The sequence below is a fragment of the Galeopterus variegatus genome, unplaced genomic scaffold, assembly GCF_000696425.1.
Source record: "Galeopterus variegatus unplaced genomic scaffold, G_variegatus-3.0.2 Scaffold3502, whole genome shotgun sequence".
Taxonomy (NCBI): Eukaryota; Metazoa; Chordata; class Mammalia; order Dermoptera; family Cynocephalidae; genus Galeopterus; species Galeopterus variegatus.
Window position 1 is genome coordinate 634 of NW_007729613.1, and position 16,530 is coordinate 17,163.

Consider the following 16,530-nt stretch of genomic DNA (forward strand, 5'->3'; position numbering starts at 1 on the left):
TCAGTATTGCTATTTACAAAATTCTATTATAGCTCTTCCCTCAAGCAGTTTATGGTCTAGTAAGAGAGGTATTGTTCAACTTTGAAATCCTTAGAGAAGAATTTTATTCTTCTTCTTTGTAGCTGCTGCACCTTTGATAACAATTGTGTGGCACATGGTAGTGACTCACCAAATGTTTGCTAAATGAATGAATGAGATTGTATTTAAATTAATGCTCAGTATCTTCTGCCAGACACCAAGGAGCAGGTTCATCTATTGAAAACCATATTTTACACTAAAAACAAGGAAAACAAACCAACAGTCCTGGGTTCTGGTCCTGGACCTGCCACTATCAGTTCACCTTGAGTGACCTTGTGGAGTCTTATTCCTCTCATTGTCAAATATGAAAATAGATTAATGAGCTGCAAATTGATTCTAGTTCTCAAATGGTAAAATCTTTTTTGAATTGATATCCCTTCCTTGCTCATCATATTCTCCCACCAGACCCAGAGAAGGGAGGCCTCAGGTGGTCCCAGATTCCTGTTTTCTCTAGTAAGTCTCATGGAAAGGAAGTCTGAATGCATCCGGATGTGGTTTTGTGTGTCTCTTCCAGGCCCTCTGAGCAGAGTGAACTGAAGCTCGTGTGCAATAACTTTGAGAGGGCTGAGCTGAGCAGCGACGTTGATGTGAGAAACTGGTGTATACAGGAAAACACTGGGAAGATTTGTAAAGCAGATGCTGAAATTTCAAGCGGCTTATCTGCTGCACAGAGAGAGGCAGGTATGGAATGATACTAAGCTCCGAACGCTGCCTCAGTTGGAATTTTTGTTTCCTCAAGGAAGAATCCAGTGTGAGAGAAATAGCGTTTCGATGACATTATCACTTTACAGGCACCTTAGCTAACTAAAGCCTGAACGGAAAGTTGTCAGGGGAGACCAGGAAGCTAAGGTTCTTTTGAGCCTGGGCAGGCCTCTAGTGTTGCTCCCCTCTCCCCTAAAACCTGGCCGTTCCCAAGTACCCTCATGCATACTGCCGAAGCAACAATGGCTGTTTGCTCTAGCCAGTACACCCTTGGTGGAAGGGCGGAGTGGCTAAGTAGACAGTGCCAGCCCCGCACCTGAGCCAGGAGGGTTCTGAGGAGCCAGGCTGCTGGCCCACCCAAGGACTGCTGGGCACTGTGTGTGTGGGGGGGCGGGGGGAGGATTACAGACCCCCACCCACCACCCACCCCCATGCCCCGCATTGGTGCGCACAGGCTGACAGAGTTAACCGGTTTCTATCTCCATCCTCTCTTTCCCTTGACATATTTGTGTTGCTTTTTGGTCTTACTAGAGGTTCTCACCCATACATCAATAAGTTGAAACTCTTAGTGGGCATCTTAGTAAAAGAGAGAAGGTGAGTTACCTGCAAATCTCCACTACAATAGAGTAGCCTTCTTGATAGAAGTGTTTGTTGTTTCTAAACCATTTCTAGATCAAGGTTATAGTTAGTATTGGCTAGTATAGTTAGTATTAGCTCCAAACAAGTTTAATTGCCCATCCCATAGGAAGAGGAGACATAGCCCATCCCCCACTATTTCTTCAAGTCCCATCATTGGTTTCAACAAACTTCTTTCCTTTTGCCACAGGAGCAGAGGTAGCCAGCCCTGAAGCTGAGCCTTACCTGTTTCCTAATCTCACCTCTCTCCTTTGGTAACAACGGCATCAAGTTGAACATTGTCAGTGAGACATGACTTCCCCCTTCCTTCCTCCAGACGGTTGCTGCCAGAAGCCTGAGAAGAAGTGTGTGGACAAGGTTTGCTCCGATTCCAGCTCTGACTGCGGAAGCTCGTCAGGCAGCGTGCGTGCCAGCCGGGGCAGCTGGGGGAGCTGGAGCAGCACCAGCAGCTCTGACGGGGACAAGAGGCCTGTGACGGGCCCTCAGCTCTTCCTGGTGGCTGGTGAGTCCTGGGGGCAGATCCAGCCACTCCAGAGTGGCACTGCGTTCTGTCCTCCCAAGTACCTAGTACAGTGTCTGGGTCTGCTTCCCGCACCCAGCGAGCAGATGGGGCTGTGGGTCTGAGTCTTTGCTTTGGACTTTATTCACTTTCTTTTTCTTTTCTCCCTCCCTCTTTCTTTCCCTCCATTATTATTATTATTATAATCAGTCCTCTGTATCCACGGGTTCTCCATCCATGGATTCAACCAGCTACAGACAGAAAATATTTAGGAAAAAAATGATTAAAAAAATATAATAATTAAAAAATACAATATAATAACTTTTTACATAGCATTTATACTGTATTAGGTATTATAAGTAATCTAGAGATGATTTCAAGTATACGGGAGGATGTGCATAGGTCATGTGCAAATACTACGCCATTTTATACCAGGGTCTTGAGCATCTGAAGATTTTGGTACCCTGGAAGCAACCCCCCATGTACTGAGAAATGACTGTATTATTATCATTTAGTGTCTGTCTTTGAAACGGTTTAAAGAGCTGTTTTATTTTTTCATCTGTACGTTCTTTTTTATTGTGTTTGTCACCACGAAGTCTCCTTGGCGGTAGCTCAGGCTTGAACCCGTGTCTTCTCCGTCATCTCCCAGCTTCCTGAGAGTTTCCTCCAGCAGCTACTCTTTCTCTCTGCAATCAGCAGCGAGACCTGTGAAAGAAGGTCTTGTCTGAGAGACCTGTGCAGTAGCAGCCGTGGAAACCTGGAGGAAGTGCTCACGCGTGACTCTAGTCAGTGCCTCTCAAAGGCAGTTCCATTATTCCCTCCCCTCCCTCAGCCTTTTAAGACGTTATTTTCCTAATGGCCCCCATAAAGTTTTATTACCACTGGTATATACTGTATATCAGGTTATTACTGTGTACTGTACTTTATGCATAAAAAGATAAGATTTACTCAGCTCCTAAAAAACAAACCAGTCCCCCCTCCTTGGGGATAGTATTGCCTCCCTGGAAAATGAATGGACTTAGCTGAAGGGCTTGCAGTGCTTTGACACCAGGCGTGGTTTGCACAGCTCCTGTCTACCTCTGAAGACAGGTTTGCCGGATGGTGCTAATGTGAGATTTTTAAAAATCAGTTCTTAACATTAACAGAAACTGGAAGTGCAGCTTTTGCTTGGGAGAAAGGCCAACAGCAGAACAACAAAAATTATTGCCGGTATTGCTGTACAGTGGCATAGTGTGCAGTCTTTCAGTTTTGTTTGAAGGTTATGTAAGAGCAGGAAAATGTCCCCAGTATAATAAATGGCTAAAAATAATGTGAAGTATGATATATCTAAAAGGCCGTATTAGTCCATTTTTGTTGCTTATGACAAAGTACACTGAACTGGGTGATTTATAATGAAAATGAAATTTATTGCTTACAGTTTCTTAGGCTAAGTCCAAAATCCATCTGGTGGTGGTGGGACAGTGACCAGGGGTCTCACATTGCAAGATGGTGGTCTCACATTGCAAGAGAGAGAGAGGGGGAGGGAGAGAGGGAGAAAGGGAGAAACACAGACTCTCCTCTTTTTTTTTTTTTAAAGCCCTCAGAACCACACCCCTGACCACCATTTTTAATCCATTCACTACTACATGGCCCTACAATCGAATCATCTCTTCAGGGCCCCACCTTCAATTACCGTAATAGGATTTCCCACCCTCTTAACAGTTACAGTGGGGGCTAAGTTTCTAATACATGAAACTTGGGGGACACAATTCAGGCTTCAGTGAGTTTTGAGGGGGACGTAATTCAATCCACTATGAAGGCCGAAAATAATACGAAGTATATATTAAGTATGATCTCAATTTTATACATATGCATACACATAAAAGAGATTATTAGGAAATATACCTAAATACCATAACTGCTGGTGATTTATATTTTTTTCTTTAAACTTTAGTTTCTTTTTATTGATTTCCTACAATGGATGTATATTACTTTATAAACTGAGGAAGGAAGTGCTATAATTATATAGCTAAATTTCTTTATCAGGAAAAAAACCCTATTAAAAAGTTACATGACATTGATGGTTTCAGCTCTTCTCTATATTATTAATCTAAAATTCTTAAATTTAAACTTTGAGTTTTATTAACTTTTCAATGAAAAGATAAGAGGCCTTTTAAAAATTAAATTACTGAATGTATGAATATCAATTTAAAGTGAAAAGTAAATTACTCATTAGGAGTTAATGATATTAACAATCTGCGTTTTAATACAGAATATTTACAGTTGAATTATACTTTTAAAAATTTGTGATAATGTATTGTTTGTTTTAATGCAGGAGACAGTGTTTCACAGAATGTTTTTCCTTCTGAAACTCCCATCTCCTTGAATCTTTCTCATAACATCTGCAATCCCATGTAAGTTTTTAATTTTCCAGCTCTTCTTAGGTTTTATGTACTGCTTTTTCTGTCAGTCAGTGTGTTTCTTCTCTGTACTTGGTTCGGCAAATTAAAGTATGAAAACCTTTTAAGGATGCAGGAAAGTAAAATCTGATTTTCTTAATAATTAAGAAAGAGCAATCCTTCCAAGTAAACACAGTTCGTGTGGGAGTGTCTCTGGTATCTCTGGTCTGGTATTTTTCTGAAAGAGAAAGCAGTAGTTGTTATAAAGATGGGAATCATCTACCCTTTTCCATGACTGTAAATAAAACTGAGCATTGATGATCTGGATAATTTTTCAAGAACCTCGTAGCAGGCACTTCACTTACACATATACAGCTCCGCCGTCTGATGGTTTCTGCAGCCTCGGACAGAATAAACCAATGCCTTTTATTGAGTGCAAGGAGGGTAAGCAGGAGAGGGTTTCGGAGCGAGGATGTAATTAGGTTTCTTTGGTGCCTGCTTCCTTATGCGAAGACAGGAGGGTGTGATGAAATGGCAAATTTGCGAAGAAGGAAACTCATCTAGAGGACAAGGAAAGCTCTTTATGAACTTTTTGTTAGGAGTAGAAAGTGAGCAAGAGATTAAGAATTGCTGCCCACTGGTGGGAGGCAGATTTGAAAGTGCAGGTTACTTTAGTTAGATTTTTGTTGTTGTTTGTTAAAAAAAGGTTTTGCTGGATCTTAGGAATTTCATGATCCTCATCTCTTTTCTGGCTGAGTACCTTTATGTCTCTAATATCTATATGTTTCTTGGGGGAAGAATTCATGTAAAAACTCTACTGGACTTGGTTGTACAATACCAGTATTTCCCTGTGCAGAAGAACTCAGTAGTTCCTCCTTTTCTCGCTTTCCGCACAGAGACGTGGATAATCGCCCACAGTATGCAGAGCCGTCCTGCCCCAGCCTTCCTGCCAGGCCTGCAGGTGTCGATGAAGGTAAAGGTGGGCACGTCCTCTCGCTGCAGGCACCAGCCAGGTGTTCTACACATACTTCTGTCCCTGAGCTTGAGAAGACAAAGCAGGTTGGGTGGAGTAGGGCCGTTTGCACAGTGCCCGTCTCCAAGCCATGCTTTTTGCATTAGGAAGGCATCTGCTCTGTGGACGGTGTTGTCGGTGGCCGCTGACTTTGTGTGCTGCTGCCCCGCTGCATGGGGAGGAACTCCCTCCTTGTAGCTGAGCCACAGGGGCCCTTACAGGGACCACCAGTGCCTTTAGTCCACCTTCCCTCGTCAAAGATGACAGAGAACAATAGAAGGGCAGTGTAGGGCCCAAGAGAGAGGCTCAGTGGAGAGCGTGCCAAGGGCAAGGTTCGGCCCCTCACCTCCTTCCACCACGCCCTCTTCCCCCTTCCTCCCCCAGCTCACTCTGTCCTAGAAGCCCGTGATTCGCCCTTAGCAGCCTTGCTGACTGGTCTTGCCCCTGCACGGGCACCAGGGCTGAGCTCCCTCAGACCTTCTGCAGGTCGGGGAGGGTGGTGGCCTGGGAGCGTGGAAATAGGAGGGGGTCAGAGGAAACCCCACTCCTGGCTGGGGTCTATGACGGAAGGTTAACTCCAGTCTTCCTTTGTTTTTATTCTCCTTTTTGCCTCTTCTTCTGCCTCTCTTTGTCTTTTGTCTCCTGTCTCCTGTTTTATTCTAGGGCTTCTTTCCTGCCTAATTGGGGTCAGGAATTATGGCAGGATGAGCCTGATCCCTGCCCCCCAGCTTTAATACACGTACTTGCTTTTGCTTGTATAAATTAATGCTGGATTTAAAAGCTGCTCTACACATTGGAGAATTTTTACTTTGAAAGCATAGGGCTCTTTGCTGTTTCTTGGATAAACTTTGGACTTGTCAGATTATCAACAGAAATAAATTATTTGCAAATTGGATCTAACAACCAATAAAATATGTGTTAATTTTAAAAAATGTTAAATTCAGGGGCCGGCCCGGTGGCGCACTGCTACAGTGCGCTGCTTGGGAAGTGCGGCGGCGCTCCCGCCGAGGGTTCGGATCCCACATACAGACCGGTTCCCGCTCACTGGCTGAGCGAGGTGCGGGTGTGACACCGAGGGTTGCGATCCCGTTGCCGGTCCCAGTCTGGTGCGGGGGCAACACTGAGGGTTGCGATCCGTTGCCAGACACAGAAAAAGACAAAAAAAAAAAAATGTTAAATTCAGTAAACCATAATTTGGTAAGGCAAGATTTCAGGGAGGCTTAGATGGTACTACCTTTTCTGCAAGTAATAGAGAAAAGGTAGGACTTAATTAGTGGTGGAGAAAAATTAAAAACTCAAAACAGGTACTCTTTAGCATGTTATTCTGTTTTCGTTGTCAGTTGGAGATTCATATGTAATCTAGTGTCCTGATCCATGTCTGTGTGTGTTTCTAGTGCTTTTGGCCTTGTCCTCACTAATAATCTACAATTACTTTTTGGTCACCTATTACAATCCTTAATTAGGTCCTAAAGTCTCTACAAAACCAGCTCTTGTCTGCAGTCTGTGTCTACAAAGCCTGGGTCCTGCCACCCTCTGCTGGCCCTCCCTCCCTCCTGCCTGGCTCAAGTGCTCTGATCCTTGTGATAACCATTTCCTTGACTTCTCTCCGTTTGCTGTATTAACCTTGCACATCCAGTCATGGCTTTTCCCACCTCTCCACTGCTGCACCTGTCCCTGTGCAGGTGAGCAAAGCTGGAGGACATGGTGCCACATGCTGACCAGCCTCTGTGCATTCCTGACACTTGACTTCACGTGGGCCGGCTGCTGCATCTACTGCCCCTTCCCTGGTCCCTTCATCTTCCACACTCCTCCCATATCCCCACGCTTCCAGTGCCTTCTGCTGCATTCTCTTAGTTGCTCTTGCTTCCTGTTTTACTGGAAAAGAGAGAAGCACCTAGACACCTTCGTAAAGCTCCCACTGCCCCATTCATCCCCCTACCACATCACAGCATCCTCTGCTTCCCTCCTGTTGCATCCTGTGGAATTGTCCGTGCACTCCTTCTCTCCAAGGGTGTTGCTTCAGATTTCCCCGACCCTCTTCCATCAGTTTTCCTGTAAGGGTCATTCCCATCAGCCCAAGTAGACTGCAGTACCTCCCATCTGTAAAAACCCAATAGCCGAACCCTGTCTCTTGACTCACTTCTCTAGCTGCTGCTCTGTTTCTCTGCTCCTGCCTTAGGGATGCCTTAGAGGAATTATCTGTGCTTGATCATTCAAATTTCTTTCCTCCTATTCTCCCTGGAAACCCCTATAATCTGGCTTTTGCTGCCATTACTCCAGTGAACAGCACTGTCAGGGTCGCTGGTGATTTCCACATTGTTAAGTCCTTGGTCCGTTTTGTCTTTGGTCTCCATGTGGAGCTGTTGCAGGCATTAGATGTTCTGTTCCAGCTGGTAAACCTTAGGTTCCCAGTTCAGCTCCTCCCCATCGCCCCACCTCTCATGACCCGGGAGCCCTCCAGAGCACAGTCCTTGGTGCTCTTCTGTCTTGGCACACTCCCTGGGTGATCTCATCCACTTTCAAAACTTGAAGTCTCACCTACGACCCAGCAACTCCCAAATTTATATCTTTAGCCTGGGCCTCTCTCCTGAACTCTGGTAACTGCCAGTTTGACATCTTTACTTGGGGATCCAACAGGTACCCCAAATTGTATACTTGATCATCTCTTCAGATCTATTCCTCTTACATTCAGTCTTTCTGATGGCTCAGGCCCAGAATCTCAATGTCATCTTTGACATTTTCTTTCTTGTGCCCCACATCTGATCCATTGTCTTTTTCTGTTAGTCTTCTGCCTTCCAAATATATCACTTCTCAACCCCTGCACCTTAATTACCCTGGCCCAGACCATCCTTCTTTCTCACTTGGGTTATCACAATAACCTCCTAACAGGCCTCCCTGCCTCTGCCCTCACCCCACCTTACCATCTGTTTTTAACACAGCAGCCAGAGTGGTCGTGTTAAACATAACTCAGATCATGTCACTTTCAAGAACTGGGAAGCCTCTGAGATCTTTACCCTGCTTACAAGCTAAGGAGTTAGCCTGCCACAGTTTCGTAGAAACTGGCAGAAGACAGGAGTCTCTTGGGCCAGAGATAAAGGACTTCTAGTACAGCAAGCAGCATGAGCAACAGCCCGTTATGTCAGCTCCCCTTGCCCCCATGGGAGATGAGAAAGGAGCCCTGAGCTTAGGAATCCAAAGGGCTCCAGAGGGAGACACTACCTCTGTCTTCTGAGGCTTTGCCTAGCAAACATCCTTGGGAAAGTAGGGCAGAGTAAAGGCAGCCAGTGCTTCTGTTTGCATGAAGTTCAGAAATGTGAGAGGCCAGTAGAGAGTTGTAGACACACTTCTTGTTTCTACAGAGCTTCTGGTATATATGTTTCCATATGGCTTCTGGTAGCCTTTGTTATGAGTACACCATTCCAGGAGCAATTCTTGATTAATCTGACCAGCAGAAGGTGGGACCAAATCTGTCTGATTTGTCTCATACAAAAACAGCTACTATCAACAGGGCTCTAAGCAGTAGGATGAGGCCACCCTGTGGTATTGACCACATCCATGCCCCATAGAGCCAGTTCCAGACCCAACCAGCCACCAGAACCTGCTTTAGAAAGCCATGTGTCTTTTTCTTTAAGCTTCTATACTGATCTTTCCACTTGGCCAGAGGCAATTGCAGGTACAGCAGGGTGTATTAGTGATTTCATAGATTCTACCTTGGCCTGCAAGGAGAAAGTCTAGGGCAGTTCTGTCATCCGTGACAACCCTGGCCAGGGAGTTGAGGATGACCTGAGTTTCTTTCAGGGCCCAGGTGGTGTGTTTGATCACTTCAGCTAGTTTCAGCAGACAGTTTTCATACCACATTTTCTTTCTTTTTTTTTTTTTTTCCTTTTTGTCTTTTTTTTCGTGACCGGTAACGGGATCGCAACCCTCGGTGTCGCGCCCGCACCGCGCTCAACCAGTGAGTGGACCAGTCTCTATATGGGATCCGAACCCTTGGTGGGAGTGCTGCCGCGCTCCCAAGCGCTGCACTCTACCGAGTGCGCCACCGGGCCGGCCCTCATACCACATTTTCTAACTGGTGGCTGCCTCATAGTGATGACTGCCCCTAGGATCTGCATGATCAGCAAGTTATCCTTCCCAGAAGCTCCCTGAGTAACCAAGGGTAGCCTCGTTTTTGCCAGATCTCCACAGTCATATGAAGGCTGCATGACATACCAGTGGTGTTTCTCCAAACACTTGAAGGTCTCTTACGACCACCTCTAAGGACAGTAGCACTGTAATCTGAAGTGTGTTAGTGGTGGTGAGGCAGCACTTACAGCCTGGAACAGGATTGAAGGTCCAGTGTAGTCCCTGTGCCAGGAGTGGGCAGCAACAGTACTCTGTGTTGTGTCCCCACCTGAGACAGCAGGTCAGCTTTCTCTTTGTGGTCGGTCTGTGATGCTGGAAGTGCTGCCGTGTCCAGTACAGGACCCAGCTAGCAAGGATGGCATCTGGGTGGTGCAGACTCAATTGGAAGCTTGATTTGGGTCAGTCTCAGCAGAGAATGGGACCTTACCAGGGGCCTCTACCTGAATGGCTCAGAAGTTTAATCAGAAGCCAAGATCCTTTCCACATTTCACAGCCCCAAAGAGCAATGTCTTTAATCATCTAGGCCATTGAGTCAGGAGAAACATAGCAAGGATCATCAAGGGGAAAATTGGTCAGAGCTGCAAGAACCCCCTTGGCTTCTGCCCCTGAGCAGAGTGGCCACGTCCATGTTCAGTTCTGCAGAGGGGGCATTGAGGTTGGACAGCTACAGCAGCCCAGTGGACACCTTCAGGTCCCAACTTACCCCATCCAGCAGAGAACCGGGCCAGGCACTCAGGGGAACCTCAGGGGAGCTGAGGGCCCCGCTGAGCCAGCAGTGGTGCTTCAGGTGGCAGAGTTGGGGATAAAGTTTCCCCAAAGGGATAGCTGCCGTTGTTTACATAAAGCAGAAATATGGCTGAGGACCAGTCAGCTGCATGAGCATCAGCCTGTTTGCCTCAGTTCTCCTTAGCCCCAGGTCACACGGGGGTGACTCAGACAGCCCTGGATGGATGCCTGCGAACATTCTAGGTTTCATTACAAGAGAGGAACCTGAGCTTAGGGAACCCAAATCTTTTATAATGAGTGGTAAGCATGACTGCCCTTTGCTCCAGAGGGAGCCACTCTATGTTCCAAGGATTTTGCTTAGCAGACGTCCATGAAAAGATAGTCCAGAACAGAGACTGCCAGTGCCTCTACCTACAGGATGCACAGGAACCGGAGAAACCATGGAGACTCGTCTTCTGGAGTCACTCTGCTCGAAACCTTCTAGTGGCTTCCCATCTGACTCAAAGTAAATGCCCAGTCCTTGAAGGGGCCCACAAGGCTCTGTCTCCTCTGGCTCCCAGTCAGCTCTCTGACTCACTCATCCCCACTCTTGTCCTTTCTTGTCACCCCCTCCTTTCTGACCACACTGCTCTCCTAGCTCTTCGAACCACCCAGGCACACCCCGCCTCGGGGCCTTTGCCACACTGTTCCCACTGCCTGGAGCGCACTTCCTGCACCCGCCTGGCTCCCTCCCTTCCCTCAGTCCCATCTTTGATGAGATGTTCCCGCAGTGAGGCCTCCAACTCCCCTACTTAAGATTGCTGTGTTTGTCCTCATGGCACATAGACCATCTGCCGTGCTATACTTCTTGCCTCTTTCTTTAATTGACACATTGTAATTGCACATACATACAGGGTACAATTTGATGTTTTGATCCATATGAGGGTACTTCCAAAAGTTCATGGAAAGATTCATATTATCTTGTTAATTCTAATTTTCCACAAACTTTTTGAACCAGGGTTGTTAGTATATTCATCACCTCATGCATTTATCATTTCTTTGTTTTGTGAACATTCAGAATCTTCTCCTGTAGCTGTTTTGTAGTAAGAATACTTAACTGTTAATCCTAGTCAGCCGACTGTGCAGTAGAACACCAGACTTATTTCTCCTGTCTAATGGTAATTTTGCACCCATTGGCCAACCTCTCTCCACCCTCCCTTGCCTCCTTCCCTCCCCAGTGGAATCTTAAAAAAAACTTTTTTTTTTTCCTTCTTCATTGTCTGTCTCTGTTCATTGGCATACAGCTTGTTTCCTGCTGTGTCCCTGGTATCTGTAAAGGCGCCCTGCAGAGTACAGGTCCTAAAGCACTTGTTGAGTGAACTCCTCATGTCATGTAGGCCAGGAGACAGTCACACCATCCGAAGTAAAGGTCAAAGCAATGTGCTGTATTTTCAGCATCAGATCCTGACATAATACCCCGAAAGGAGCCAGGGAGGGCAGAAGTCATCAGCATGTGTGGGTGATGTCGGGGGGTATTTTCTGGAGGGAAGAGGACTTGAGCTGGGTGTTGTGGGAAGGGTAGGATGAGGGCTGAGTGGGAAGAAGGTGGACTGAGGTCTTGTTCGCTTCTGTAGGTCTTTACCCAGCTGGAGACCTGTGGCCCACCCAGCCAGTGTGTCTGACAAGCGGCCTGACCTGTGCTCTGGAGAGCAGCGCACCTTGTGTGGTGCCGGAGCCCTCCGTGGTTCACAACAGGTACGGCCTCCCTTCTCGGGTTGTGCCTTGCTTGGCTGAAGCGCTGGCAGGTGGGATTTGGATTTGTTAGGAGGTCCTTACACGAATGAGGGCCAAGCTTCTCCCTCCGTGTACTTGAGCTGTGTATTTACTTCTGCCTTTTGGAGTTGCATTGTGATGATTTAGAAAATAACCAGTCATTGAGAGAAACATCAAAGGAAATAAAAGAATAAAGCTGATGACCGTGTCATTACTTGCCTTTTTTTTTAAATTGAAGAGATGATCTATTCATATATTAGAAGGAAATTTGAAAAGACAATCACTCATCATTCCCACCTCCTAACAGAGTAAAGATTTCCATTTTTCCATGGCATTACTCTTGAACACATTTAAAATTTTAAAAGCTCAGTTTGAGTCTCAAAAAATCATTACACGACAGCAGTTTCTTATATTTGCTATTTGATATTAATATGTCATCCAATTAGGGAACTTGAGAAAATGGTAATCATATCTTTGTTTTATTACAGAATCCATCTGAAAGTTTTCTTGGTTAAGCTTATTACAACAGTATTTACTGTCTTATTTCTATAATGAGAATCCAGTTTGCAATCATGATCAAAGTACAACGAATCATAGTCTTTATAGTCGTGACTTACGATGAATGCCGGTCTTGCTGTGAGGGAAGGGTAGACATTTTAATAGAACATGTTTAAGTCCTTCAGGCGTGTGCTAAGACACTCAAAGGTATTCCAGTTGTCCTTCATAGTGCTTTTAAAGCCACTGCTGTGGATTCTGTCTCATTAGCCTTACTAAACACAGTAATAAAGGAAGTGTGCTCCCAGTCCAAGCCGTCCATCCTGCAGGCGGTCTGTCACTGCTGGTGAGCATTTAGTAAGCCTTCGATTCTGTGACTTGGGAAAGTACATTTATTTTCTAAAACTGAGGAATTTGCAGTGAGTAGGATGCTGCGCAGTAAAATCATTTTCTTCTTTCCTTACTTGATCCGTTGGCATCCTATTTCTGAAACTAGACCTCTTGTTCTTTGCAGCAGTTTCATTGATTGGAGTGCAACTTGCGAAGGCCAGTTTCCCAATGTGTACTGTCCATTGGAATTGAACGATTACAATGCCTTTCCAGAAGGTAAAAACTATTTGAACAATCCCAGTGCCATTCTTTTATTCTCAGAAGGTCAGAGCAGGTAGTTAGTGGACTTAAGGCACTGACCTGCAGAAGAATGTGCCTTTTAGCAGACTTTGAGAATGGTCTTACTGTAGGCTGCTGACTGGCTTCATGTGGATCCAGTTGTGCATGCCTGCCATAAGTAATTTTATATGCCCCTCAAAAAGCCCTCTAAATCTAGCCGTCTGGGAGCTTCTACAAATAACCCTAATCCATTTAGTCCTTCCAGTTAGGTAGAACTGGGTTATTTGGATTTATGTGGACATAACATTGTGGGTTATCCATTGGCAGGCTGGAGCTTTAGTTGTTTGATATTCTTTTCGGGCAGGCAAGTCCCATGTGAAACAGAAACGTTTACCTGCTTTTTTCTCAACATGTTCTGGCTTTTCTGCCTGTGGATGGGACTACGGAAGGAAAGAAGGGAGCTTGGAGGGAAATTGTGGAAAATCGCAGATGCTTGTGCTCAAGTGTCTGTAATAATAAGTAGGAGATAGGGCTTACCCTGATGAACTGGGAAATGCTCTGATTGTACATTACAATCAGATCATTCTCATACTAGAGCCAGGGAAGGGATAAGCAGTATATTAGGTATTATTCTGATCATGATTTTGATACATGCATTGCTCTGTGCTAACCACAGGGAGGTGCTTTGGTAACTTTCTTCCTCTGATCGTGAGGCTTTGTGTGTATCACTTTCTTGTTGATCTCTGAGTGCTTGGTTTCGGATTGCTTTATCAGCCCATATGGTATATGTGCAGGTGGCTGAGGCTGGCATAACAGGTAATAAAAAAAAAACAGTAAGGACTGGTAAGAATATTGGCACTATTCAAATGTGTAGTAGTATTTTAGTGTACTTTATGTATTAGAAAGATTCCCATCAAATGATCAAATACAGAAAAGCAAGCCCAGAGGAAGACCTCCCTTACGAGGGTGTCCTAGGTGATGTGTCTGAACAGTTTTAACCTTGAGAATGCCAGTGTAATGACCCTCCTAGTCCACACAGAGTTAAGTATTTTGTGTCTGTCTTGAACTTGTCAATAATGTAAGGCCCTGAAAACCTTTTTGCCCGAAAGTGAGCATTCATTTCTTTCCATGAAAATGTTTACCTATGTTGCTATCTCCCATTCTTTGTAGAAAACATGAATTACACCAATGGCTTCCCTTGTCCTGCAGAAGTTCAGACGGACTTGATTGATCACAACTCTCAGCCTACCTGGAACACCCCGCCCAACATGCCTACTGCCTGGGGACATGCCGGTTTCATCAACTCTCCGGTCAGTGTTGCCTGTCCTGTGCTCTGGACCCTGGGGCAGCTCCACGTTGTTTCTGGTGCTTCTTTAGTCCTGGTGTCAACAAGCTTTAGCATTGTGCTCAGATCAGCCAAAGCCTGCATTGTTTCTCTTAGATCACAGAAGCCCGGGCTGGCCACGCTCTGAAGGAACTTAACTATAATCAGAGGGGTGAGGGCTTGCAGACATTGACATCCTGGCCACCGTGAATGAAAAGGATGCCCAGACTACACCAAGCAGTGATCATTTGTAGATAAAATAGAACTGGGTCCTTGAAGCCCTCTGTGGCCCAGCTGTTTTTCTGTGGCTTCGCTGACCTTTACAGCTGTGATAAGAAATGAAATGGAGGTCCCAGGAAGGTCAGTCAGTGTTCAGTGACTGGGTCCTGAGAGCTTCCTGCCTGTGAGCACAGCCTCCCTGCTAAAAGCCCAACGCCTTCCCCTTCCACATCCACTCCACACTTTTTTTTTTTCTTTCAGATAAAGGGCATTTGGCCTGTGGGTTCTTCCTTGAGATGCAAATAAGTTTATTCAGTCCGATAAGGATTTCACACTCCTCCCTTGGAGAAAAATTGAATTAAAGCAACCCAGCTTGTTGAGAATAGTTTAATAACTTCAGAGTGACTTGGATTGATATCATTGTGGCAACCACTGGTGTATATTCAACCTTGACATTGTCTTTGTCAAGATTCTTTTTTTAACTTTTTTTCTTTTTTCCTTGCCATTTACACTTCAGCCCTACCTCACAAGTGCCCGAAGCTTGTCTCCAATGTCTGGACTTTTTGGTTCCATCTGGGCCCCACAAAGTGATGTGTATGAAAATTGCTGCCCCATCAGTCCCACCACGGAACATTCGACTCACATGGAAAACCAGGCGGTCATGTGCAAGGAATACTACCCAGGGTTCGACCCGTTTCGTGCCTATATGAACCTGGACATATGGACTACCACAGCAAATAGGAATGCAAATTTCCCACTGTCTAGAGACTCGAGTTACTGTGGGAATGTGTGAAAAGAATTGGATTTTTAAACAATGTGAATAAAGAGGTTTGTGTTTTGATTACTTGCGTAAACTGGTTGTTGAGATAGCTTAAGACATTGGTGGATATTTTGGCACTTTTATATGAAAATAAATTTTTTTAATGAAATCTGGGTGCTCTATTTTTTAAACCCTTCATAGATCAATGGTAGAAACTAAGCAGCCCTATATCATAACTTAATTTAAGTGTGTCACACACGCCAAATGTTTTAAGTCAGAACAAAGGAGACTTCAAAGAAGGTGAAAGTTGAGGCAGACATGGCTGCTGTGGCTTCCCCTTCCCAAGCATCAGAATTATGTCGGAGCTTTCAGAGAAGTTGCTCAAGCGCCATTCCCAGAGATTCTAATTTAATTGATCTGTGGCTCAGGCAATCAGGAAGTTTTAAAAAGTTCTTCATTGATCGTAATGTGCTAGTTAGGAAAGCCCAGTGTAGCAGAAAGTGACCTTCCCAGACGGACTCTGCTCAGGGTACAGGGGTGGTTCTTTCTGATCCTGGCTGCTGGGATGAAGCAGAGAGCCTTGTGCTGTTCTATCAGTCCTAGTTGCAGTAAGGACTGTTCCCTCCCCTCTATGCCAGTCACTGTGCACAGTGACAGCATCAGGGACATGCTGGTAAGTGGTTTCCCTCCTAGTGGGGGATAAGTAGCTGATGCATGTTTTGCCAGACCAGTTTGTATCTGCTTGTCATTGATTTTAGAAGTCCATAGTATGGTGGAGTTACCTGTTTGCATGTGTAAACTTTGGACACATTTTAACTTTTAATAAAAATTTCTTATTTTTACATTTTGTTTTGTCTTTACTGGAAATTCAGCAGGAGTTACATTTGAGTGGAATGTTGGGCTGCCCGCTTTGAGTTTATTTCTCTTTGCCATCATTGTGTGGGGGCCTGGGACAAGTGCACTGTAAATTGGGGACTGCTCTTGTGCAGGGAAAGCCCCCATGCATGCACAGCTACTAGAAAATCTGAAGGTTGCTAAGTTAGAATCCTGATTTGGGTGAAGCAGTCTCCCTCCTACCACCCAGTGTTGAATAATGTTAAAAATTAATTTGGTTCGAGGTACCCAAAAGAAAGTGGGGACTTGAACAGAAAATTTCACACACGTGTTCATAGCAGCATTATTTACAATAGCCAAAAGATGGAGACAGCTCAAATG

At 45.2% G+C, this 16,530-nt stretch overlaps 1 protein-coding gene across 1 annotated transcript; it reads left to right on the forward strand.

Moving 5' to 3' along the window:
• Nucleotides 1-592: 592 nt before the first annotated feature.
• KIAA0922 (KIAA0922 ortholog) lies at nt 593-16,157 on the forward strand (the record flags this gene model as incomplete). Its single annotated transcript, XM_008585229.1, has 8 exons — nt 593-759; nt 1,733-1,918; nt 4,230-4,308; nt 5,190-5,266; nt 11,770-11,890; nt 12,918-13,009; nt 14,183-14,322; nt 15,073-16,157. Coding segments are annotated over 8 exons (1,138 nt in total), but the record flags the coding sequence as incomplete, so codon positions are not given.
• Nucleotides 16,158-16,530: the final 373 nt, after the last annotated feature.